General features: G+C 41.8%; 1 protein-coding gene across 3 annotated transcripts in view; it reads right to left on the reverse strand.

Moving 5' to 3' along the window:
* Positions 1 to 20862, reverse strand: part of TNS2 (tensin 2) — a 191908-nt gene that overhangs the window by 70798 nt on the left and 100248 nt on the right. For all 3 annotated transcript variants that reach the window (XM_077298018.1, XM_077298020.1, XM_077298019.1), the window contains exons 5-10: positions 11299 to 11337; positions 7219 to 7265; positions 6676 to 6847; positions 6216 to 6266; positions 5207 to 5329; positions 4732 to 4796 (exon numbers count right to left, since the gene is read on the reverse strand). In XM_077298018.1, the coding sequence (XP_077154133.1) occupies positions 4732 to 4796; positions 5207 to 5329; positions 6216 to 6266; positions 6676 to 6847; positions 7219 to 7265; positions 11299 to 11337 (497 nt within the window). The remainder of the gene's footprint in view (positions 1 to 4731; positions 4797 to 5206; positions 5330 to 6215; positions 6267 to 6675; positions 6848 to 7218; positions 7266 to 11298; positions 11338 to 20862) is intronic.

A 20862-nucleotide genomic window follows, 5' to 3' on the forward strand; every position in this document is an offset into this window, starting at 1 on the left:
AAGTAATTCTACTATGTGCGTATAGGCTTCCCATGATACACAATGGATTGTAAGGGGTTCTCCACCTATAAACCCTTTAGGGCCGGGTTTATGTACTATGACTCTGCAAAGGCCCAACATGCAATATGATCATCATGTGTATGACGATGCGAAGCATATCATCCCTTAATAATAATGATTAGAGTCTGACAATAGGAGGCCATTCATTCCTGTGCTGAAGACCCCAAATGACTTTTTATCATTTCAGACTGATTTAATTTACAACGGCAACAATCATAATCCACTCAAAACAGTCACTACTTGAAATAATCACTGGCCGTGATAAAAGGAACGAAAATAATGCTTAGATTTCATTCACACGTGCAACTATTTTGATCAGAGTTTGATCACGGAGTGGTCCGAGTGTGATACGATTTTCTCGTACGTGGAGAAATATAGAAAAAAATGTCTCCACCTTCTCTGTTCTGTCAGTCAGTGAAAATCAGACCGTACTTGAATGTCATCTGAATGCAGTCTGATTTTGTCAAGGACCCATTGACATGAATTGACGATTTTGATCCGACCCTTGGATCAAAATAGGACACGTCTCCCCCGAAATCTCCCACTTCTAATGTGGTGTACCTAATTATTTGTACTAAATGTCCAACTGGGGGTCTGTGTGTGGGGGAGACAGGGCAAAAGCTTAGAACAAGAATGAATTCTCACCGCCACACAATAAGAGAAAAAAGAATGGTGGATCCACCTGTGGCAATACATTTTTGTCTCCCAAATCATAACATTATGGACATGAAATTACTTGTGTTAAAAGGTAATTTCAAATCTCAGAGAGACAGAAGAGTCTGGGAATATAAACTGATGACGACCTTTGACACTCTCACTGCAGGAATGAATGTGTCGCATGGATTTATGTCTTTTTATATCAACTAAGGAACTTGCCCCTCAGAGTATGAGGGGTCATCACAACAGAACCAAACCCCAATAAAACAATCCTTATCTAAGAACTGGCCCAATATTTATGGACATAACTGTTTATCACTCATGGTAATTCTGCTTCATGTCACCTGTCTTATCCATGGTTTTTCCTTTTTTTTTTTTTCTATGCTATGTTGTGCTTAAATATGTGATTCTTCAGAATTTCTTTTAGTCTTTGCCTGATGAAGAGACCTGTGTAGTCTCGAAAGCTTGCAATTTGTTACCATCTTTTCAGTTAGCCATTAAAAGGTATCAACCACTGAGGACTCTCAATTCTAAATATTTTTCTATCTACTGGCTAACAAGGTACCAAGATATATTTCTTTCCTGTACCTAAATCTCCCTGATTTTATGTCTCCCCTCAGTCTATGAAAAATCACGGACAGGCGAATGTACTATCACAAGTTTGAGTGCTATTCGTGAAAATCAAGGATAGCACTCATGTGAAAATCAGACGTGTGAATGAGGCCTAAGGGTGAATTTACATGATCATATGGCAAAATTCAAGTCATCCACCTCATCTGATGGTGCAGGTTGAGATTTTTTTCCACAGGGACCATTGACGTCCATATACAGTTCAGCGCACAGGCCGAAAATATGGTGAATTTGGCCAGAATCCACATATACAGTTACTTTCATTTAGCTAAGGGTGCACTTGCAGGAATTGCAATCACAGCTCATTGTAGATATTACTAGTGTTCCTTCCAAATAATATTATAACAAATCCTCCAGTCTCTTAATAATATCATTTGCAAGTACAATAATATGTATTTTTTAAAAAACTGGTCTAAATGGCGCTGTTTTCCTGAATCTGACAGTGTTCCTTTTTTTGATCCTGCGCCTCTCCATTCTTGAGATATACCCCCTTTTACTTGTAAATAAATCTAGTCTAGTAAAGCAAAGGGGGGTGTTGCTCAATTAGACACCTACAGAGAACAGTTGATGACCACGCCCACTTGGCTAAATATATTTCTGTGTGTGTATATAAATAAATAAATATATATATATATATATATATATATATATAGTAGATTTATAAACAAAGAAGAGGAAGCCCATATCTCAGGAAAGGAGAGGAGAAGGAACAAAAGAAATACAGCCCCAGATTCAGGAGAACAGTGACATTTAGAACAGGTTAAAAAATACATAATTGTGGTAAGTACCAGGTCTTCTTTAAATCCTACAAAAAATATTTCCTCTTTTCCATAATTCATGACCATTACAAAGTATTACATTAAATAAATAAAAGGAATAGAGTTAATAAAACACTAAATTATCCATGTGAGAAATCAAAAGAATCCTTCGGATAGACCACCGATGTGTCATTGGCATGAGTTTCAGCTGTGAGACCACCACTGATTGGCAGCATTACTGATCGGAACAGGCACAAGAGTATCTGATGCCATACCCATAGGCAAGCATTATGGGTGGTACTGCAGCTCAGCACATTAAAAGGATCCTGCCCCATAATTCATGTGCAGCCTAAATCAGCGACGAGCAGCTGAATTACAAACATGTACATATTACTCTGAAATGCTGAAACATTAAAAAAAATACAGAATTGAAACCACAGCCAGGGACAACATGTCTAGCCCAAGAGGTATGTTCCTGCTGGATCGGCCACGGATCGGCCACTCAGGTAGGTCTCTATACGGTGGGGGGCATACCACTTGAATTGGTCACCTTGTTACCAGCCGTACAAATTGACTATGTTTCAACTATGTATGTCTCTAAAATGCAGCACCATTTTTGAGTAAAACGTACATGGTTATAAGGCAGAAGAAGGTGGTCTCCGATACATCAAGAAGCCATAAGACAGGTTCCCTTTAAATAAAGGGGGTTGCACTTCAGCACAAGATGCAATCATGAATACGCTGACAGGACTGCAGAAAAGAGCTGAACCTTCACTTTGCTTTTACGCGGTAACCCTAATGATACCCCACCAATGTAGTGTCCCAGAAAATCTCTTATAGATCACTGTCCTATAATCTTCAAAGCAATCTTATGTAATGGTGGGTAATCTGCCTGTATCATAGTGTCAGTAATTGATGAAAACCAGAATTGGGCACGTGACCTGCAGTGGTTCATCACCCTCTCCCGAAAAAAAGGATTGAAAGAAAATTGTAATGTATTTTCCTCAACTGGCTAGACTACCAAAATTATTCAGAGGGCGTAAGGACAGTCTGTTCAGGAAGACACAAAACCATCACCGGAGGATAGAAGAGAGACCTCGCTAGTCTCGGCTAAGCTCATTGCTCATTACACCACAAAAAAATAAACCTGGAATTTATCAGAATGTATTCAGATGGAAACAACAGGCGTCCATGAGTAAGACCAAAGTTCACCTCAGGTCTCCAGAAACAAAACATCTGACTGACCCTAAAATGGTCGGGATAATGTTCAATGGAAAATTAAGTGAAATGTGAATTATCTGGAACACTCAAGAGTAAGAACGTAGTGCCAACAGGCAATAGCGGTGGTTGTGATGATGTGGAGATGTGTTACCGCTTAAAGACCTACAAAGCCTACAATTAATCAAGAGACTACTAAAGGATTTGTCTTGGCTTCTATCTGCAGGAGCGCACTGCTCCCCTGCCTCCTGGCTTCCTAATTTCCAGGGAGGTGGCGCGCTCCTGCAGATTCACATAACTGTACTGTCAGTCCGAACTGTGCGGTCTCTGATGCTGCACGCAGAGGAAACGTGTTGGATAAAATGCCAACTTCAGAGCAGAGCTAGCAATCAGCCACTGACCATAGAGTACAATGAGGCAATGAGCATTACACTATACAGTAAAAAAATCCTTCCGTTCTTTAGAACAAAGAGGATTCGGAAATAGGTTGTAAATTTCAAAGTTACTTGTTTTTATGAGCACTTTGCAATTTTGCCTATTTAAGAAGATGAGACACCTTTGATGCCTGATTATCTGTACATCAGACAAAGCTAGATGTGCTAACAAGATCAAAAGCAAGTCTACATCTTTAGAACGAAGCAGAAATAAAGTTAAGGTTTTGGACAGTCATTGTCAAGCACTTGAATTGAATCTATGCTCAGAAGCTACCATTATATCAGATCACTTACACTGTATTCAATACCAATATGAAAGATGGATTCTAAGTTATTACAGAATTCGTTCTCATCCTTTGATGCCAAGGATGGTGGAACCAAGGAATTCAGGATTGGATTTTAATGTAACATACGCTTTCTATATCTGTGTGCTATCTTTTTAAATTAAAATACAATATTTTTGTACAAGTACCCTCTGAATTGTAAAGTGCTGTGGAATATGCTGTTGCTAAATAAATAAAAAAAATACATTGTTAAAGGGGTTGTCCACTACCTGGGCAACCCCATTTTAATTGAAATAGTCCCCTTTGTAAAAGAAAAACACCTCCAGCACTAGATCTGCTCTAGGGATGTGGGCTCTAGGTCTCCCGAAGCTCGCGTGACATTGTTATGCCCTGTGACTTATGCAGTCAATCAGCGGCAGCTATTGGGATGCCGCGTTCTCACTTCTTCTGTTTGTCCAAGGTTCACACTTTCAGACCAATAGTGGCCAATGATTGGCAGCAGGGCTCACCTGGCATAACAATGTCACAGGAGCCCCAGGAGCCAACATCAATAGAGCAGCTCCGATGCAGGAAGAAAGTATATGGGGTTTTTACATTACAATTGGGATTATTTAATTTAAATAATTAATTACTAGGATTATTTTTTTCAGGTTAAAAAAATAGTAGCAATTGAAATTAAGCAAAGAATACCTTGCGGACACCTTGCTATAATGCATGTAGGATGCGATTACCACTCCCGTCTTCCCCTGATTTCCCTGGAAAAAAGAAATAAACATTATAAATTCATGGTGGCATAGGGTATGGTCAAGTGGCCTTTACATTTGTTTAAGTTATAGGAAATATATAATTTGTATAGTTTTTTATATTTTCTGTCTTGTAAATGTTACTCTCTTCTGTACAAAACTACGGGGCCAGTTGTTCTGTTCTGATACAACACCTTCATGGACCACAGGAAACAATAAACTGCAGATGTTCATTGGAGGAATGTACTGAGCATGCTCTGTGATCTGTGCAGGGGCCACTGTACAGGGAGGGGTAGGAGGTGAGCTGTGATCATGTATTGTGAATATCGTGATACAAGTCATTGAAATCCTTCCATGGTGATAATGAGATGTGATCTCTACTGAACGAAAAGTCACAGCTTAGTTTTAGGCTCAGGTAATACCTTGCAGTGTAAGACAACCACATGCTGTGGGTCATTGTTTAGCCAGGCTTCCATGGCTTTACAAATGGAGCATATCACATCAAGAGATGGTGCATGACAGTCTGGCCAGAAAAACTCCTGAACCTAAAAGACCGTAAAAAAAGTTAATGTAAATTATACAGTTGTAGGTGGTTTTTTGAGGAGACATTGCTTGAAAAATTCTACATTACACATATAGGGTATGAAAAAGGCTGATTTATCAGAATCCCACTCACAAGTCATAAGAGAGAAGAATTGGGCAAAGTCAGGTCATTGCTGGAGGGAGGGAGGAGGGTTAGTGAAAGCAATATAAGACAAGAGGTGCTATGTCTGGAGAAGGGGCGGAAGTCAAGGTCACGGACAAGGCCGACTGATCAACCACAAAGAGCTGGGTTGGCAAATAATCAAAATAGAGCAGCTACCACCAGGTTCACAGGAAGATTGTTCTCATATAGACGCTTATATATTTCCTGTATAATAACCCATTGATGAAAGTGAATGAGTTTCTGCGGTGGTTCGAGGTGTGTGGGGGTGGGAGGTCGTTGTGGCGAGGCTGAGGGATTATTAAGAAGGCAGGAGGGCTGGTGGTATAAGGAAAAAGCACAAGAAGAAGAAAATAATGAGTAATATAAAAAAGAAACACTTCGATACATAGGTAAACATCAAAAATCAAGGCAATGTACAGTTTAATGCACATCATTGTGAAATGTCGGTGTGGTGGCCGATTGTGTCTCAGACAGCACACAGTCACATTGAGTAATGTCCTATACTTATTTTCAAATTCGGATCAGAATAGGAAATGCCCTGAGTGTCATGGATCTCACGCTCGGATCCATAATTTTCACGGATGTGTGAACAGGTCGATGAAACTCTTTAGGGTCCATGTGCCAAATTGGGCAGCACGACAATATTTCACACAGATGTCTCCTTTGCCACACATCCTATTTACCGAGACCCAATGTTGATACCTACTAATGTGTAATACATTTACCTTTGGGTTGAGCTTTTTAATGTCATGTCTTTTTCTTGACAGGTTAAAAAACTGTAAAAAACAACAAACAGTAAAAACCATATGAATAATTAATCAAAAAATGAGATAACAGCGATTTTATCTGCTTATTAAAATAAATGAACAAATGAGCACCGGAGCTAAGGACATATTTTAGAATTTAGAAAGCCCTATGAGCTACATATATCTGGTGTCACATCATAATGTTGTATGGTGTCCATGTAGGCATCACCCTACATGACCATGGTGGCTAAATGGTGTCATGAGTGGTAGCTTTAGTCATAAAACCTAAGCAGGTGAGGTTCTTCTAGATTACATTTGGATTTTATTCTAGTGACAGCCGATGTTACATCTATGATAACGTTTGCAGAGTTTGTGAAAAGAGATCTTTAGGATTTAGATGAAAGGGAGAAGTATTTATGATAAGGGGAACCGCTCTCACCAGGTACTTGTCCTCATGTTTGGATCTCAGCATGCTTGCCACCTCCCGCAGATTGCTTCGATATCGTTGTTCTTCCAGGATGGTGGGGAAGAAGACACTAATGATACGTTCAGTGATATATGTCAGGTCCAGGTCATAGTTGCGCTGGATCACTTGATCTAGGCTAAAACTCCTGAAATAAAAAAAAGTACAGTAGATCTAATGATCACAATTACCTGATAACCTGACACATTCCACACTTTTGAAATGAAAGACCACAAGGAGGTCACAGCTTCATAATTAAAGCTAATTACAGGGAAACTCAACATAGGACCAACTTGTTGAGAAGACCCACCCCATATACAGACCAAAGTCCTTGTTACAAATTTTCAATTCTACCATATGTTATCAAAACTGACCATCTTTGGGAAGACCATCCCCTATAAGACTACTTTTTAATGCAATTTTGGGTGGTGATCACAAAGAGACTTCACTATATATAGTTGTCTTTAGTATTCCAGGCTGGGGTGTTGTATACAAACAGTAGTAAGTCTCTCTCCTCACCTTGGTAGGGAGCTCCTTTGTTTGACGTTGAGAGATTTGGTAGAACCCTGAAAAAAAACATAGCGACTCAGTATCAGCATGGACAGAAGATAATCACTGTAGTCGTAGTCAGGGATCTAGCAGTCAGGATTCTGAGAAAAATTAGTAACACCCTTATAAATAATTTCACCATCACCACAGAACAACGACCTATCTTTCTATCTGCAATTGGAAGCAACCACCAGTCCAATGCAAAATAAGGGTGCAAGCCCCAGCCCATAACCTTGGGGTCCTTAATAAATAAATTCTGGAAAAAAGCAGCACTCTAAAAACTTTAATACACTGGAGAGTCGATTCATTATTTCTTTTGTGTCTAGTTTTGTGTTTGGTTTTTGTTTCCTCAATATTCATCTTTTCATTTCCAACTTTTTAAAGTCACAAATTTATCTATCTATCTATCTATCTATCTATCTATCTATCTATCTATCTATCTATCTATCTATCTATCGTATATATCTATTATCTATCACTCTAATTATCTTTATATCTGCTAAATATCTAGTTATTTCTCAAACTCAACTCATGCACTTTTGTCTTTTTATATCTCTTTTAAAATGCCCCATAAATTAAATAAGAAGTAATAGAGCATAAGAGAGGCTGTATAATGACCTATGTGATTATTATCATTAATTATGGGCACTTTCCATAGCTCTTGCTCAAGAAAGACTATCACTAATAACTATCGGACCACAAGGCTTGGACTGTGTAGCCCGCCATGAATGTAGGTTTATAGGGTTGCATTTATATAAAACGATAAAAGCTCCTGAGATAGGGCAGCACATAAAGACTGTGGGATCCACTTCAGCACACAATAATCCAGTTCCCACAGCGGATCAGTTATACAATTCTCCGCAGCGCCGCCACTCCCCTTGTTTCCCGCTTGTTTCAGCACAGGATTGCAAAACTCTAATGAGAAAAGTGACTTGTGGTGTTTATTCAGGAGCAGCAACAGCACAAAAAGCAGAATAAAGCCAGAAGGTCGTGAATAACAACTAGTTCCATCCAGGAAAGAATTCTCTTTACCATGGCCGATGCTTTACACGCCACTGAGTCACTTACATGATTTCCATGTAAAATCCATGACCACCCCTGACCATATTACTACAGGATATATGCATAGTCAAAAGATAGCTTTGGATAAAGGTTTCATTTAATTCCTTGAAGGAAACCTGCATCACCATCTGTATGATAACCCGGAGCTGAATTCTCAGTTCTGCTGACTGCTATTGAGAACAGTCAAGAAACTTCTCTCCACACTTCCAAAGTTGGCCATGCACATTGGTGCCATGCTCATGCCATCAAAACTGATGAATTTGACCATCTAATGTGTACAGGGCCTGTTTGACAGTCCCCCGTTGGTAGAATGATGCCGAGATAGAACCGGATGGGTTTAGTTTCTATGAAAGATAGTGTCACTGACGTGTCTGGTAGGAGCTTAGTCTGCTCTCTTCATATAGAAACGTTATAATAGATGAATGTGGATAAAATCCGCGCTGCTGCGACAAATAATGGATCCAGATATAGTTATAAGGTGTTCGGGTGGTTTATTCAACGCGTTTCGAAGCTCATGGCTTCTTCTTCAGGAAGTTTCCACACAGAGAAATGAGCTTCGAAACGCGTTGAATAAACCACCCGAACACCTTATAACTATATCTGGATCCATTATTTGTCGCAGCAGCGCGGATTTTATCCACATTCATCAATTATAACGTCTCTAAGAGGTCGCAGCGCCGACCTGTGGATCTGCAGCAGCTGACAAACTACACGCCTTTACTGTGTACCACCAGGTGAGCAGTTCTCTCATAATTGATTAGAAGCAATCCTGAGGATAAGACCCTATTTGCGCTTTTTTGTCTCCTACTTTTCTATACTAACTGTTCATATAGAAGACATCCATGCTGGACCAAGCCATGCGGGCATGTGTGGGGTGGGATCGGAAGAGCTAGCTGGTGGCAGAATGAGTGCTGCCCTATTATTAAAATGACATGGACATTGGCTAACATATACTAATTTTGAGGTGAAGTCAGGTGTCTAGTAGGGGTGTATATATACAGGGTGGGCCATTTATATGGATACACCTAAATAAAATGGGAATGGTTGGTGATATCAACTTCCTGTTTGTGGCACATTAGTATATGGGAGGGGGAAAACTTTTTAAGACGGGTGGTCACCATGGCGGCCATTTTGAAGTTGGCCATTTTGGATCCAACTTTATTTTTTTCAATGGGAAGAGGGTCATGTGACACATCACACTTATTGAGAATTTCATAAGAAAAACAATGGTGTGCTTGTTTTTAACGTAACTTTATTCTTTCATGAGTTATTTACAAGTTTATGACCACTTATAAAATGTGTTCAAAGTGCTGCCCATTGTGTTAGATTGTCAATGCAACCCTCTTCTCCCACTCTTGACAGTCCAATAGCAACACCGCAGAAGAAATGCTAGCACAGACTTCCAGTATCTGTTGTTTCAGATGCTGCCCCAAAGATGAAAGTCTAAGGGGGTCAGATCGGGAGACCTTGGTGGCCATTCAACTGCCCCACGACGACCAATTCACTTTCCAGGAAACTGCTCATGTAGGAATGCTTGGACCTGATACCCATAATGTTGTGGTGCACCATCTTGCTGGAAAAGCTCAGGGAGCGTGCCATCTTCAATGCATAAAGAGGGCAACACATCATCATGTAGCAGTTTCAGATATCCAGTGGTATTGAGGTTTCCACTGATGAAGAATGGCCCCACTATCTTTGTACCCCATATACCACACCATACCATCAATTTATGTGCTCCAATTTTTGTGTTTCCTGGAAAGTGGATTGGTCGTCGTGGGCCAGTTGAATGGCCACCAAGTTCTCCGGATCTGATCCCCTTAGACTTTTACCTTTGGGGTCATGTGAAGGCAGTTGTCTATGATGTGGAGATACGAGATGTGCAGGTGTACGAGATCTGAAAAAATGGATACTGGAAGCCTGTGCTAGCATTTCTTCTGTGGTGTTGCTATCGGTGTGTCAAGAGTGGGAGAAGAGGGTTGCATTGACAATCCAACACAATGGGCAGCACTTTGAACACATTTTATAAGTAGTCATAAACTTGTAAATAACTCATGAAAGAATAAAGTTACGTTGAAACCAAGCACACCATTGTTTTTCTTGTGAAATTCTCAATAAGTTTGATGTGTCACATGACCCTCTTCACACTGGAAAAAATAAAGTTGGATCCAAAATGGCCGACTTCAAAATGGCCACCATGGTTACCACCCATCTTGAAAAGTTTTCCCCCTCCCATATACTAATGTGCCACAAACAGGAAGTTGATATCCCCAACCATTCCCATTTTATTTAGGTGTATCCATATAAATGGCCCACCCTGTAGATATAGGGCCAGATTTATTATTGTAGTTTCGACAGTTTTTTTTTGGCGTTTTACTCCTCTTTTTTTTTAGTTTGCACCAAATCCATCTTTTCAGTTGCACCTGTTTTGAAGATATTTTTGTCTAATTTATCAATTGTGACTTTTTAAAAACTTGCAAAATTTGCTGCACACGTACTCCAGTTCTCCCAGAAGTGATTTCATTGTACGCCAGAATTATTTTCCTGCAAGTACTGCAACCTTATGTGTTGCAAAAATGATAAAGACAGAGAAAAAAAAATAGTTTCTGCCTTTGTGCAAAATTCAGGAATCGTGTGCACTATTTTGATGGATTTGACACAAAAAAAAACATCAGCAAATAACACAAGAGAAAAAAAAGGAACTTAAAACATCCTGAAATGATGACTGGGGCCCATAATATTTACAACTGTAAACTGTGGATAAAGAGAGATAGCGTTTTCAAATAGATCTGTGTCCCACAGTGTGTTCCTGAAATTTCCTTTTTCTCGCCCCTCCTCATCTTCTCTAGAACTGGCTGTGTCACTCTCTCCATATATTCAGCCAAGAAAAACTTCACACAGAAACGCAGCCACGTCCTGCTCATTTCCATCACCCCTTCCTTGCCAGCCCCTCCACTCTTCCATGCATTTATTAACCCCCTACCTCCTTACCATGTGCTGGATGCATGGGCCCGGAGCTGTTCTTCTCCTCTGCAGGAAAGCACAGGGGTCAGTATATACATAACAGGTTATCTCCCGCGTATCCCCATCAACCTTGCAAAGACTTCATATAGGGACCGAGACATAGGCAACAATCCTTTTATCTGTAGTTTTTTTTTTGGCTACAAAGTTGATCTTCTCTAAAGATTTTTTTTTATTTACAAATTAAAGAAAAAAATACATTTGGAAAATTCAGAATGTAATTAAAAAAATGGATAAACCTCAAGAAAAACTATTACCATGAAATCTGCATTGTAAGCAGCTCAGAGATTTTCTCCAGGAAAGATGGATGCTAGTTCCCAAATTAGGCTGCTTTCACACATCAGTTTTTTGCCGTCAGGGACAATCCGGCGAATTTTGAAAAAACGAATCTGGCAAAAGTTGCCGCTGGATCTGTCTTTTTCTCATAGACTTGTATTAGCGACAGATTGCGACGGATGGCCTCACGTTTCATCCATGTTCGCCGGATCCATCAAAAATTGGTTTTCGGACGGCAGGGGAAAACAGACATAGTAACTTTTTTTGTGTCCGTCGAAAAAACGCCATCCGACGTTTGCTAGAATGGAACCTTATGGCGCCAGATCCGTCAAATGATAGAATCCGGTGAGGGACTCCGTTTTTTATTAACTCAGCATGCTCCGAATTTTTTAGGATACAATTAGCTGTATCAGCTAGTCGGATCTGTCGAAAAAACGGATCCACCGCATCAGTTTTTCACAATCTGCAATGGATCTGTTTTTTTTCAACATTCAACGGATTGTGCCTGATGGCAAAAAACTGATGTGTGAAAGCAGCCTTAATGTATGGCTCAAACAGGAAAGTATTTTTACTTTTCTATCAATTACTGCTAACATCAATTCATGTCAATTAATACAATTAATATGGAATATGCAGGCTTGGATTGGCCCGTGGGAGAGTGGGGAAATTCCCCGGTGGGCCCTGGTGTAGTAGTGGGTCCACATCCTTCTGACATAAGCAGTAGCTGAAACAATACACTTGATCCACTATGTACAGACAAGCAGAATCACATCCTTCATTTATCAAATTACCAAATGTATTATTATATAGAAGAATAGGTACATTTGTGATTCAGCAGTGTGCCCTAGAGTCAATATCACTGGTTGTCCCTAGGGATGACCGACTCAATATCACTGGTTGTCCCTAGGCATCTTAGTCCGACACCAGTCATATATCCATAGTCCATAATTACAGAAAATCCACATAGGAAAGTTAAAAGAACAGCAATTCTGACATTCTTTTTTTTTGCCCGTCTCTGTCAAACTGCTTAGATACCTCGATTATTATTGACTGTTGTGTTATGATCCGGTGACCTTGGAGCCGCATGAAACTTTCTCTGCAGTAGGTGGAAACTATACTGACCGCAGATCCTGAACTAACACCGCAACTAGAAGTAGCCGTGGGGTGTGCCTAACAAACCCTAGACACCTCGACACAGCCAGAGGACTAAATACCCCTATAGATGGAAATACTACCTTGCCTCAGAGAAGAACCCCAAAGAATAGGCAGCCCCCACGAATATTGACTGTGAGTAGGAGAAGAAAAGACACACGCAGGCAGAAAACAAGATTTAGCAAAAGAGGCCACTCTAGCTAAATAGGAAAGGATAGGACAGAATACTAAGCGGTCAGTATTAAAACCCTTCAAAAAATATCCACAGCAGATAATACAAAAAATTCCACAATCTAACTAAAGACGTGGAATGAATATCTGCAACCCCAGAGAATCCAACAAGACTGAGAAAATACTGACACAATCTAAGCTGGACAAGAAAACACAAAAGAATAGCACTGAATCATGAAGCACACAGCATGTGTGCCACAGAAAAAAAAAAACAGACACTTATCTTTGCTGATTTGGCAGAAAGGCAGGAGGAACAAGGCAGAGGTCCAACACCTCCCAACAACAATTGACAACTGGCAAGGACTAATGGATCCTGCACACCTAAATACCCCAGTCAGAACTGCAATCAGCAGAAACACCTGACCAGGACTGCAACTCAGGGACAACTGCATTACCACCTACCACCACCGGAGGGAACCCAAAAGCAGAATTCACAACACTATTGCATCTAAAGGGTTTAACAATAAGTGACCAGCTACAAAGGTGTAAACATGAAAGAAATGTGAATAAAAATCTAATCTTTATTGCCATTTTCCACATTGATTGTGTCAGTCATATGATAGCTGACATTAAGCACCCAAAACTAACCGTGCAGTTGAATTCGATAGTCTCTTTCTTTGGCTACGCTGTTAGGCCGGGGTCACACTTAGCGTAGGAAAATATGGTCCATTTTTACAGGCGTAATACACAGAAATGCTCCCTAAACAGTGATCCGTACGTCATCCGTAGGCAGGGTGTGGCTGCGTATTTTACGCATGTCATCCTCTGTATGTAATCCGTATGGCATCCGTACTGCATTTTTTTCTCACAACCTTGCAAAATAGACATATAATGGATCCATGGGCTCAAATATTTGTGAAAACATATATACAGTCTATATATATATATATATATATATATATATATATATATATATATATATATATATTTGTCAGTGAGACACACACATATATATATATATATATTTATATTTCATACAGCGCTAGATAGCTTAAAAGCCTGTAATTCAATTGCCGGCTTCTGCTGTTGTGAATTCCGTTCTCGGACTCCCTCCTGTGGTCATGAATGGTACTTTGGTTAGTTCTGCTCTTGGACTCCCTCTGGTGGCTTCGAGCGGAACTGCTAGTCACTGAGGTTGGCTTTATCAGCTGCCCTCGTTTATTGCTATGCTGGTTTCCCTATTGAACTCCACTCAGATCGTTACTTCATGCCAGCTGTCAATGTTTCAGTATTGGTTCAGATCTCTCTTGGACTTCTCTGAGGACCTGTCTGCTCCAGCAGAAGCTAAGTCTTTGCTAGTTCATCCAGCTTGCTATCATGATATTCCCTTGCTAGCTGGAAGCTCTGGGAGTGCAGAGTGGCACCTCCACACAGTGAGTCGGTGTGGGGAGTCTTTTTGCTTACTCTGCGTGGCTTTTTGTAGTTTTTTGTGCTGACCGCATAGTTCCCTTTTCTTTCCTCTGACTATTTAGTTAAGTCTGGCCTCCTTTGCTAAAACCTGTTTCATTCCTGTGTTTGTGACCTTTCTCTTAACTCACAGTCAATATATGTGGGGGGCTGCCTTTACCTTTGGGGAATTTCTCTGAGGCAAGGTAAGGCTTCTATTTCTATCTTTAGGGGTAGTTAGCTCTTAGGCTGTGAAGAGGCGTCTAGGGAGAGTTAGGTACGCTCCACGGCTATTTCTAGTGTGTGTGATAGGAGCAGGGTTTGCGGTCAGCAGAGTTCCCACTTCCCCAGAGCTAGTCCCGATTTTGAGTTTACTCATCAGGTCATTCCGGGTGCTCCTAACCACCAGGTCCATAACAGTACAGCTGGCCCACAAAGTGTTACTGCATCTCAAAAGAGGGATAAGACAAGTTCTGAACCCATTTTTTTTTCTTTGCAGTGTGTTTTGTCTCTCTTTTCCCCTTAACCTCTGGGTGGTTCAGGACTCAGGTGTAGATATGGATATTCAAGGTCTGTCCTCTTGTATGGATCAACTTACTGCAAGGGTACAAAGCATTCAAGATTATGTAGTTCAGAATCCCATGTTAGAGCCAAGAATTCCAATTCCTGATTTGTTTTCTGGGGATAGATCTAAGTTTCTGAATTTCAAAAATAATTGTAAACTGTTTCTTGCTTTGAAACCCCGCTCCTCTGGTGACCCCATTCAGCAAGTAAAAATTATTATTTCTTTGTTGCGTGGCGACCCTCAAGACTGGGCATTCTCCCTTGCGCCAGGAGATCCTGCATTGCTTAATGTAGATGCGTTTTTTCTGGCGCTTGGATTGCTTTATGACGAACCGAATTCAGTGGATCAGGCAGAGAAAATCTTGCTAGCTTTGTGTCAGGGTCAGGATGAAGCGGAGGTATATTGTCAGAAGTTTAGAAAATGGTCTGTGCTTACTCAATGGAATGAGTGTGCCCTGGCAGCAATTTTTAGAAAGGGTCTTTCTGAAGCCCTTAAGGATGTTATGGTGGGGTTCCCCACGCCTGCTGGTCTGAATGAATCAATGTCCTTGGCCATTCAAATTGATCGGCGTTTGCGTGAGCGCAAGCTTGTGCACCATTTGGCGGTGTCCTCTGAGCAGAGGCCTGAGCTTATGCAATGTGATAGAACTTTGACCAGAACTGAACGGCAAGAACACAGACGTCAGAATGGGCTGTGTTTTTACTGTGGTGACCCCACTCATGCTATCTCTGATTGTCCTAAGCGCACTAAGCGGTTCGCTAGGTCTGTCACCATTGGTACTGTACAGCCTTTCTTTTGTCTGTTACTCTGATTTGCTCTTTGTCATCCTACTCGGTTATGGCATTTGTGGATTCAGGCGCTGCCCTGAATTTGATGGACTTGGAGTTTGCCAGGTGCTGTGGTTTTTTCTTGGAGCCTTTGCAGTATCCTATTCCATTAAGGGGAATTGATGCCACGCCGTTGGCCAAGAATAAACCTCAGTACTGGACTCAGTTGACCATGTGCATGGCTCCTGCACATCAGGAAGATATTCGCTTTTTGGTGTTGCATAATTTGCATGATGTGGTCGTGTTGGGTTTGCCATGGCTACAGGTTCATAATCCAGTATTGGATTGGAAATCAATGTCTGTGTCTAGTTGGGGTTGTCAAGGGGTACATGGCGATGTTCCATTGGTGTCAATTTCTTCTTCCACTCCTTCTGAAGTCCCTGAGTTTTTGTCGGATTACCAGGATGTATTTGATGAGCCCAAATCCAGTGTCCTACCCCCTCATAGGGATTGTAATTGTGCTATTAATTTGATTCCTGGTAGAAAGTTTCCTAAGGGCCGACTTTTCAATTTATCTGTGCCAGAGCACGCCGCTATGCGGAGTTATATAAAGGAGTCCTTGGAGAAAGGGCATATTCGCCCGTCTTCATCACCGTTGGGAGCAGGGTTCTTTTTTGTGGCCAAGAAGGATGGTTCTCTGAGACCCTGTATAGATTACCGCCTTCTCAATAAAATCACGGTCAAATTTCAGTACCCTTTGCCTCTGCTGTCTGATTTGTTTGCTCGGATTAAGGGGGCTAGTTGGTTCACCAAGATAGATCTTCGAGGGGCGTATAACCTTGTGCGTATTAAACAGGGCGATGAATGGAAAACAGCATTTAATACGCCCGAGGGCCATTTTGAGTACCTGGTAATGCCATTCGGGCTTTCAAATGCTCCATCTGTGTTTCAGTCCTTTATGCATGACATCTTCCGAAAGTATCTGGATAGATTCATGATTGTATATTTGGATGATATTTTGGTCTTTTCGGGTGATTGGGAGCCTCATGTGAAACAGGTCAGAATGGTATTCCAGGTCCTTCGTGCTAATTCCTTGTTTGTGAAGGGGTCTAAATGTCTCTTCGGAGTTCAGAAGGTTTCCTTTTTGGGCTTCATTTTTTCCCCTTCTACTATCGAGATGGATCCTGTTAAAGTTCAGGCCATTTATGATTGGACTCAACCTACATCGGTGAAGAGCCTCCAGAAATTCCTGGGCTTTGCTAATTTTTACCGTCGCTTCATCGCTAATTTTTCTAGTGTGGTTAAACCTTTGACTGATTTGACCAAGAAAGGTGCTGATGTGGTGAATTGGTCCTCTGCGGCCGTTGAGGCTTTTCAGGAGCTGAAACGTCGTTTTTCTTCGGCCCCTGTGTTGCGTCAGCCAGATGTTTCGCTCCCTTTTCAGGTCGAGGTTGATGCTTCTGAAATTGGAGCAGGGGCTGTTTTGTCTCAAAGAAGTGCTGATGGCTCTGTGATGAAGCCATGTGCCTTCTTTTCTAGAAAGTTTTCGCCTGCTGAGCGTAATTATGATGTTGGCAATCGGGAGCTGCTAGCTATGAAGTGGGCATTCGAGGAGTGGCGACATTGGCTTGAGGGAGCCAAGGACCGCGTGGTGGTCTTGACGGATCACAAAAATATGACTTATCTCGAGTCTGCCAAGCGGTTGAATCCTAAACAGGCTCGATGGTCGCTGTTTTTCTCTCGATTTTGTGGTCTCATACCTTCCAGGTTCTAAGAATGTGAAGGCGGATGCCCTTTCTAGGAGTTTTGTGCCTGATTCTCCGGGAGTCCCAGAGCCGGCTGGTATTCTCAAAGAGGGGGTAATTCTGTCTGCTATCTCCCCTGATTTGCGGCGGGTGCTGCAGGAGTTTCAGGCTGATAGACCTGACCGTTGTCCAGCGGAGAAACTGTTTGTCCCTGATAGGTGGACTAGCAGAGTTATTTCTGAGGTTCATTGCTCGGTGTTGGCCGGTCATCCTGGGATTTTTGGTACCAGAGATTTGGTGGCTAGGTCCTTTTGGTGGCCTTCCTTGTCACGGGATGTGCGTTCTTTTGTGCAGTCCTGTGGGACTTGTGCTCGGGCTAAGCCCTGCTGTTCTTGTGCCAGTGGGTTGCTTTTGCCCTTGCCAGTCCCGAAAAGGCCTTGGACGCATGTTTCCATGGATTTTATTTCAGATCTTCTTGTCTCTCAAAGGATGTCTGTCATCTGGGTGGTTTGTGATCGCTTTTCTAAGATGGTCCATTTGGTACCCTTGCCTAAATTACCTTCCTCCTCTGATTTGGTGCCATTATTTTTTCAACATGTGGTTCGTTTGCATGGCATTCCGGAGAACATTGTGTCGGACAGAGGTTCCCAGTTTGTCTCTAGGTTTTGGCGGTCCTTTTGTGCTAAGATGGGCATTGATTTGTCTTTTTCTTCGGCTTTCCATCCTCAAACAAATGGCCAAACCGAACGAACCAACCAGACTTTGGAAACCTATCTGAGATGCTTTGTTTCTGCTGATCAGGATGATTGGGTGACCTTCTTGCCATTGGCTGAGTTCGCCCTTAATAATCGGGCCAGTTCTGCTACTTTGGTTTCGCCTTTTTTTTGCAATTCTGGTTTTCTTCCTCGTTTTTCTTCGGGGCAGGTTGAGCCTTCTGACTGTCCTGGTGTGGATTCTGTGGTGGACAGGTTGCAGCAAATTTGGACTCACGTAGTGGACAATCTGATGTTGTCCCAGGAGAAGGCTCAACGTTTCGCTAACCGCCGTCGTTGTGTTGGTCCCCGACTTCGTGTTGGGGATTTGGTTTGGTTGTCTTCTCGTTATGTTCCTATGAAGGTTTCGTCTCCTAAGTTTAAGCCTCGTTTCATTAGTCCTTATAAGATTTCTGAAATTCTCAACCCTGTGTCATTTCGTTTGGTTCTTCCAGCTTCTTTTGCCATCCATAATGTGTTCCATAGGTCGTTGTTGCGGAGGTACGGAGGTACATTCTGCTATCTCCTTATCAAAGCCGACAGGATATGAGACATGGTATACATACAGTAGACCATTTCATATCCCTTATTTTTTTACATATTCCTCACTACTAATGTTAGAAGTGTCTGTGTGAAAAATTTGGTGGCTCTAGCTGTTAAAATAAAGGGTTAAATCACGGAAAAAACTGGCGTGGGCTCCCGCGCAATTTTCTTCGCCAGAGCGGGAAAGCCAGTGACTGAGGGCAGATATTAATAGCCTAGAGTGGGACCATGGTTATTGAACCCCCCTGGCTAAAAACATCTGCCCCCAGCCACCCAAGAAAAGGCACATCTGTTATGACCTGGTGGTTACGGAGCGGTACTGAGATGACCTGGTGGCCGGTAAAACCAATCATGGACAAACTTAGAGGAGGTAGCAGCTCCACAGACAGTAATCACTGATATGACCTAGTGAATACGGAGCAGCACTGAAATGACCTGGTGGGTAAAACAAATAATGTACTAGCTCTGAGGAGGTGGTAACTCTACTGACCGCAATCCCTACTCCTAACACCAACAATAGAAATAGCCGTGGAGGGTACCTAACTCTGCATAGACACCTCTTCACAGCCTAAGAACTAGCTACCCCTGAAGATGGAAACGGAAAACTATCTTGCCTCAGAGAAACCCCCAAAGGAAGACAGCCCCCCACAAATATTGGCGGTGAGTGGAGAGGGAAATGACAAACTCAGAAATGAAACTAGATTTTTTAGCAAAGGAGGCCAATACTATCTAAATAGACAGAGATAGGAAAGGCTACTGTGCGGTCAGTATAAAAACTAAAAAGTCCACGCAGAGTTTACAAAAAATAACCACCACACCGACTCACGGTGTGGAGGGGCAAATCTGCGACCCCAGAGCTTCCAACTAGCGGGAATATTTCATAATGACAAGCTGGACAAAAGAGACAAAACTAAACTGAACAGAAGGTCATAAGCAGGGAAACACCCAAAAACTAGCAGACTTATCTTAAGCTGAAAATAGACTGGCCAACAGAGAACTTCCAGGAAAGAACTGAATCCACAGGAAATACATTGACAGCTGGCATCCACTACAGCCAAAAGCCCAGTTAAATAACAAAGGCCAGGGAACCGATTAGTGAACGCAGCTGCTAAGTTCCACTTGAAACCACCAGAGGGAGCCCAAGAGCAGAACTCCCAAAAATACCATTCGCAACCACAGGATGGAGCCCAAGAACGGAATTCACAACACACATCTGTAAGATGCGCCTATTCTGGCACTTAGCCTTTCTCTTCCCACTCCCGAGTAGCGGTGGGATATGGGGTAATAAAGGGTTAATGTCACCTTGCTAATGTAAGGTGACATTAAGCCTGGTTAATAATGGAGAGATGTCAATAAGACACCTATCCATTATTAATCCAATAGTAGTAAGGGGTTAATAATACACACACACATTATGAATAAAGTATTTTAATGAAATAAATAAACACATGGGGTTATAAAATCTTTATTGTACGCTTAATCCACCTGAAGACCCTTGTTGTGTTAAAAAAATAAAATAAAAAAGCAACAATATCCCATACCTTTCCGGCGACCAGTCATGTCCCACGCTGTAAATCCATCTGAAGGGGTTAAATAAATTTACAACCAGGAGCCTACTAATGCAGCTGTTGCTCCTGGTTGTAAAAACTGGGGAATGAATGGAATGCAGAGGAACGTAGCATCGTAGACTTGCGGTGCAGCGCCCCCTGCTGGCATAAACTCATATGAGCTCTAGCATAGGAATTTTTCTGAATATTTTCCCACGCTAGAGTTCATATGAGTTTATGCCAGCAGGGGGCGCAGCACCGCAAGAGTACGATGCTACAATCCCCTGCATTCCATTCATTCCCCAGTTTTTACAACCAGGAGCAACAGGTGCATTAGCAGGCTTACAGATGTGCCTTTTCTTGGGTGTCTGGGGGCAGATGTTTTTAGCCGGGGGAAGGCAATATCCATGGTCCCTCTTTAGGCTATTAATATCTGCCCTCAGTCACTGGCTTTCCCACTCTGACGGACAAAATTGCGTGGGAGATCACGCCAGTTTGTTCCGTGATTTAACCCTTTATTTTAACAGCTAGAGCCACCAAATTTTGCACACAGACACTTTTAACATTAGT

Source organism: Ranitomeya variabilis, chromosome 3 (assembly GCF_051348905.1).
Source record: "Ranitomeya variabilis isolate aRanVar5 chromosome 3, aRanVar5.hap1, whole genome shotgun sequence".
NCBI classification, from domain to species: Eukaryota; Metazoa; Chordata; class Amphibia; order Anura; family Dendrobatidae; genus Ranitomeya; species Ranitomeya variabilis.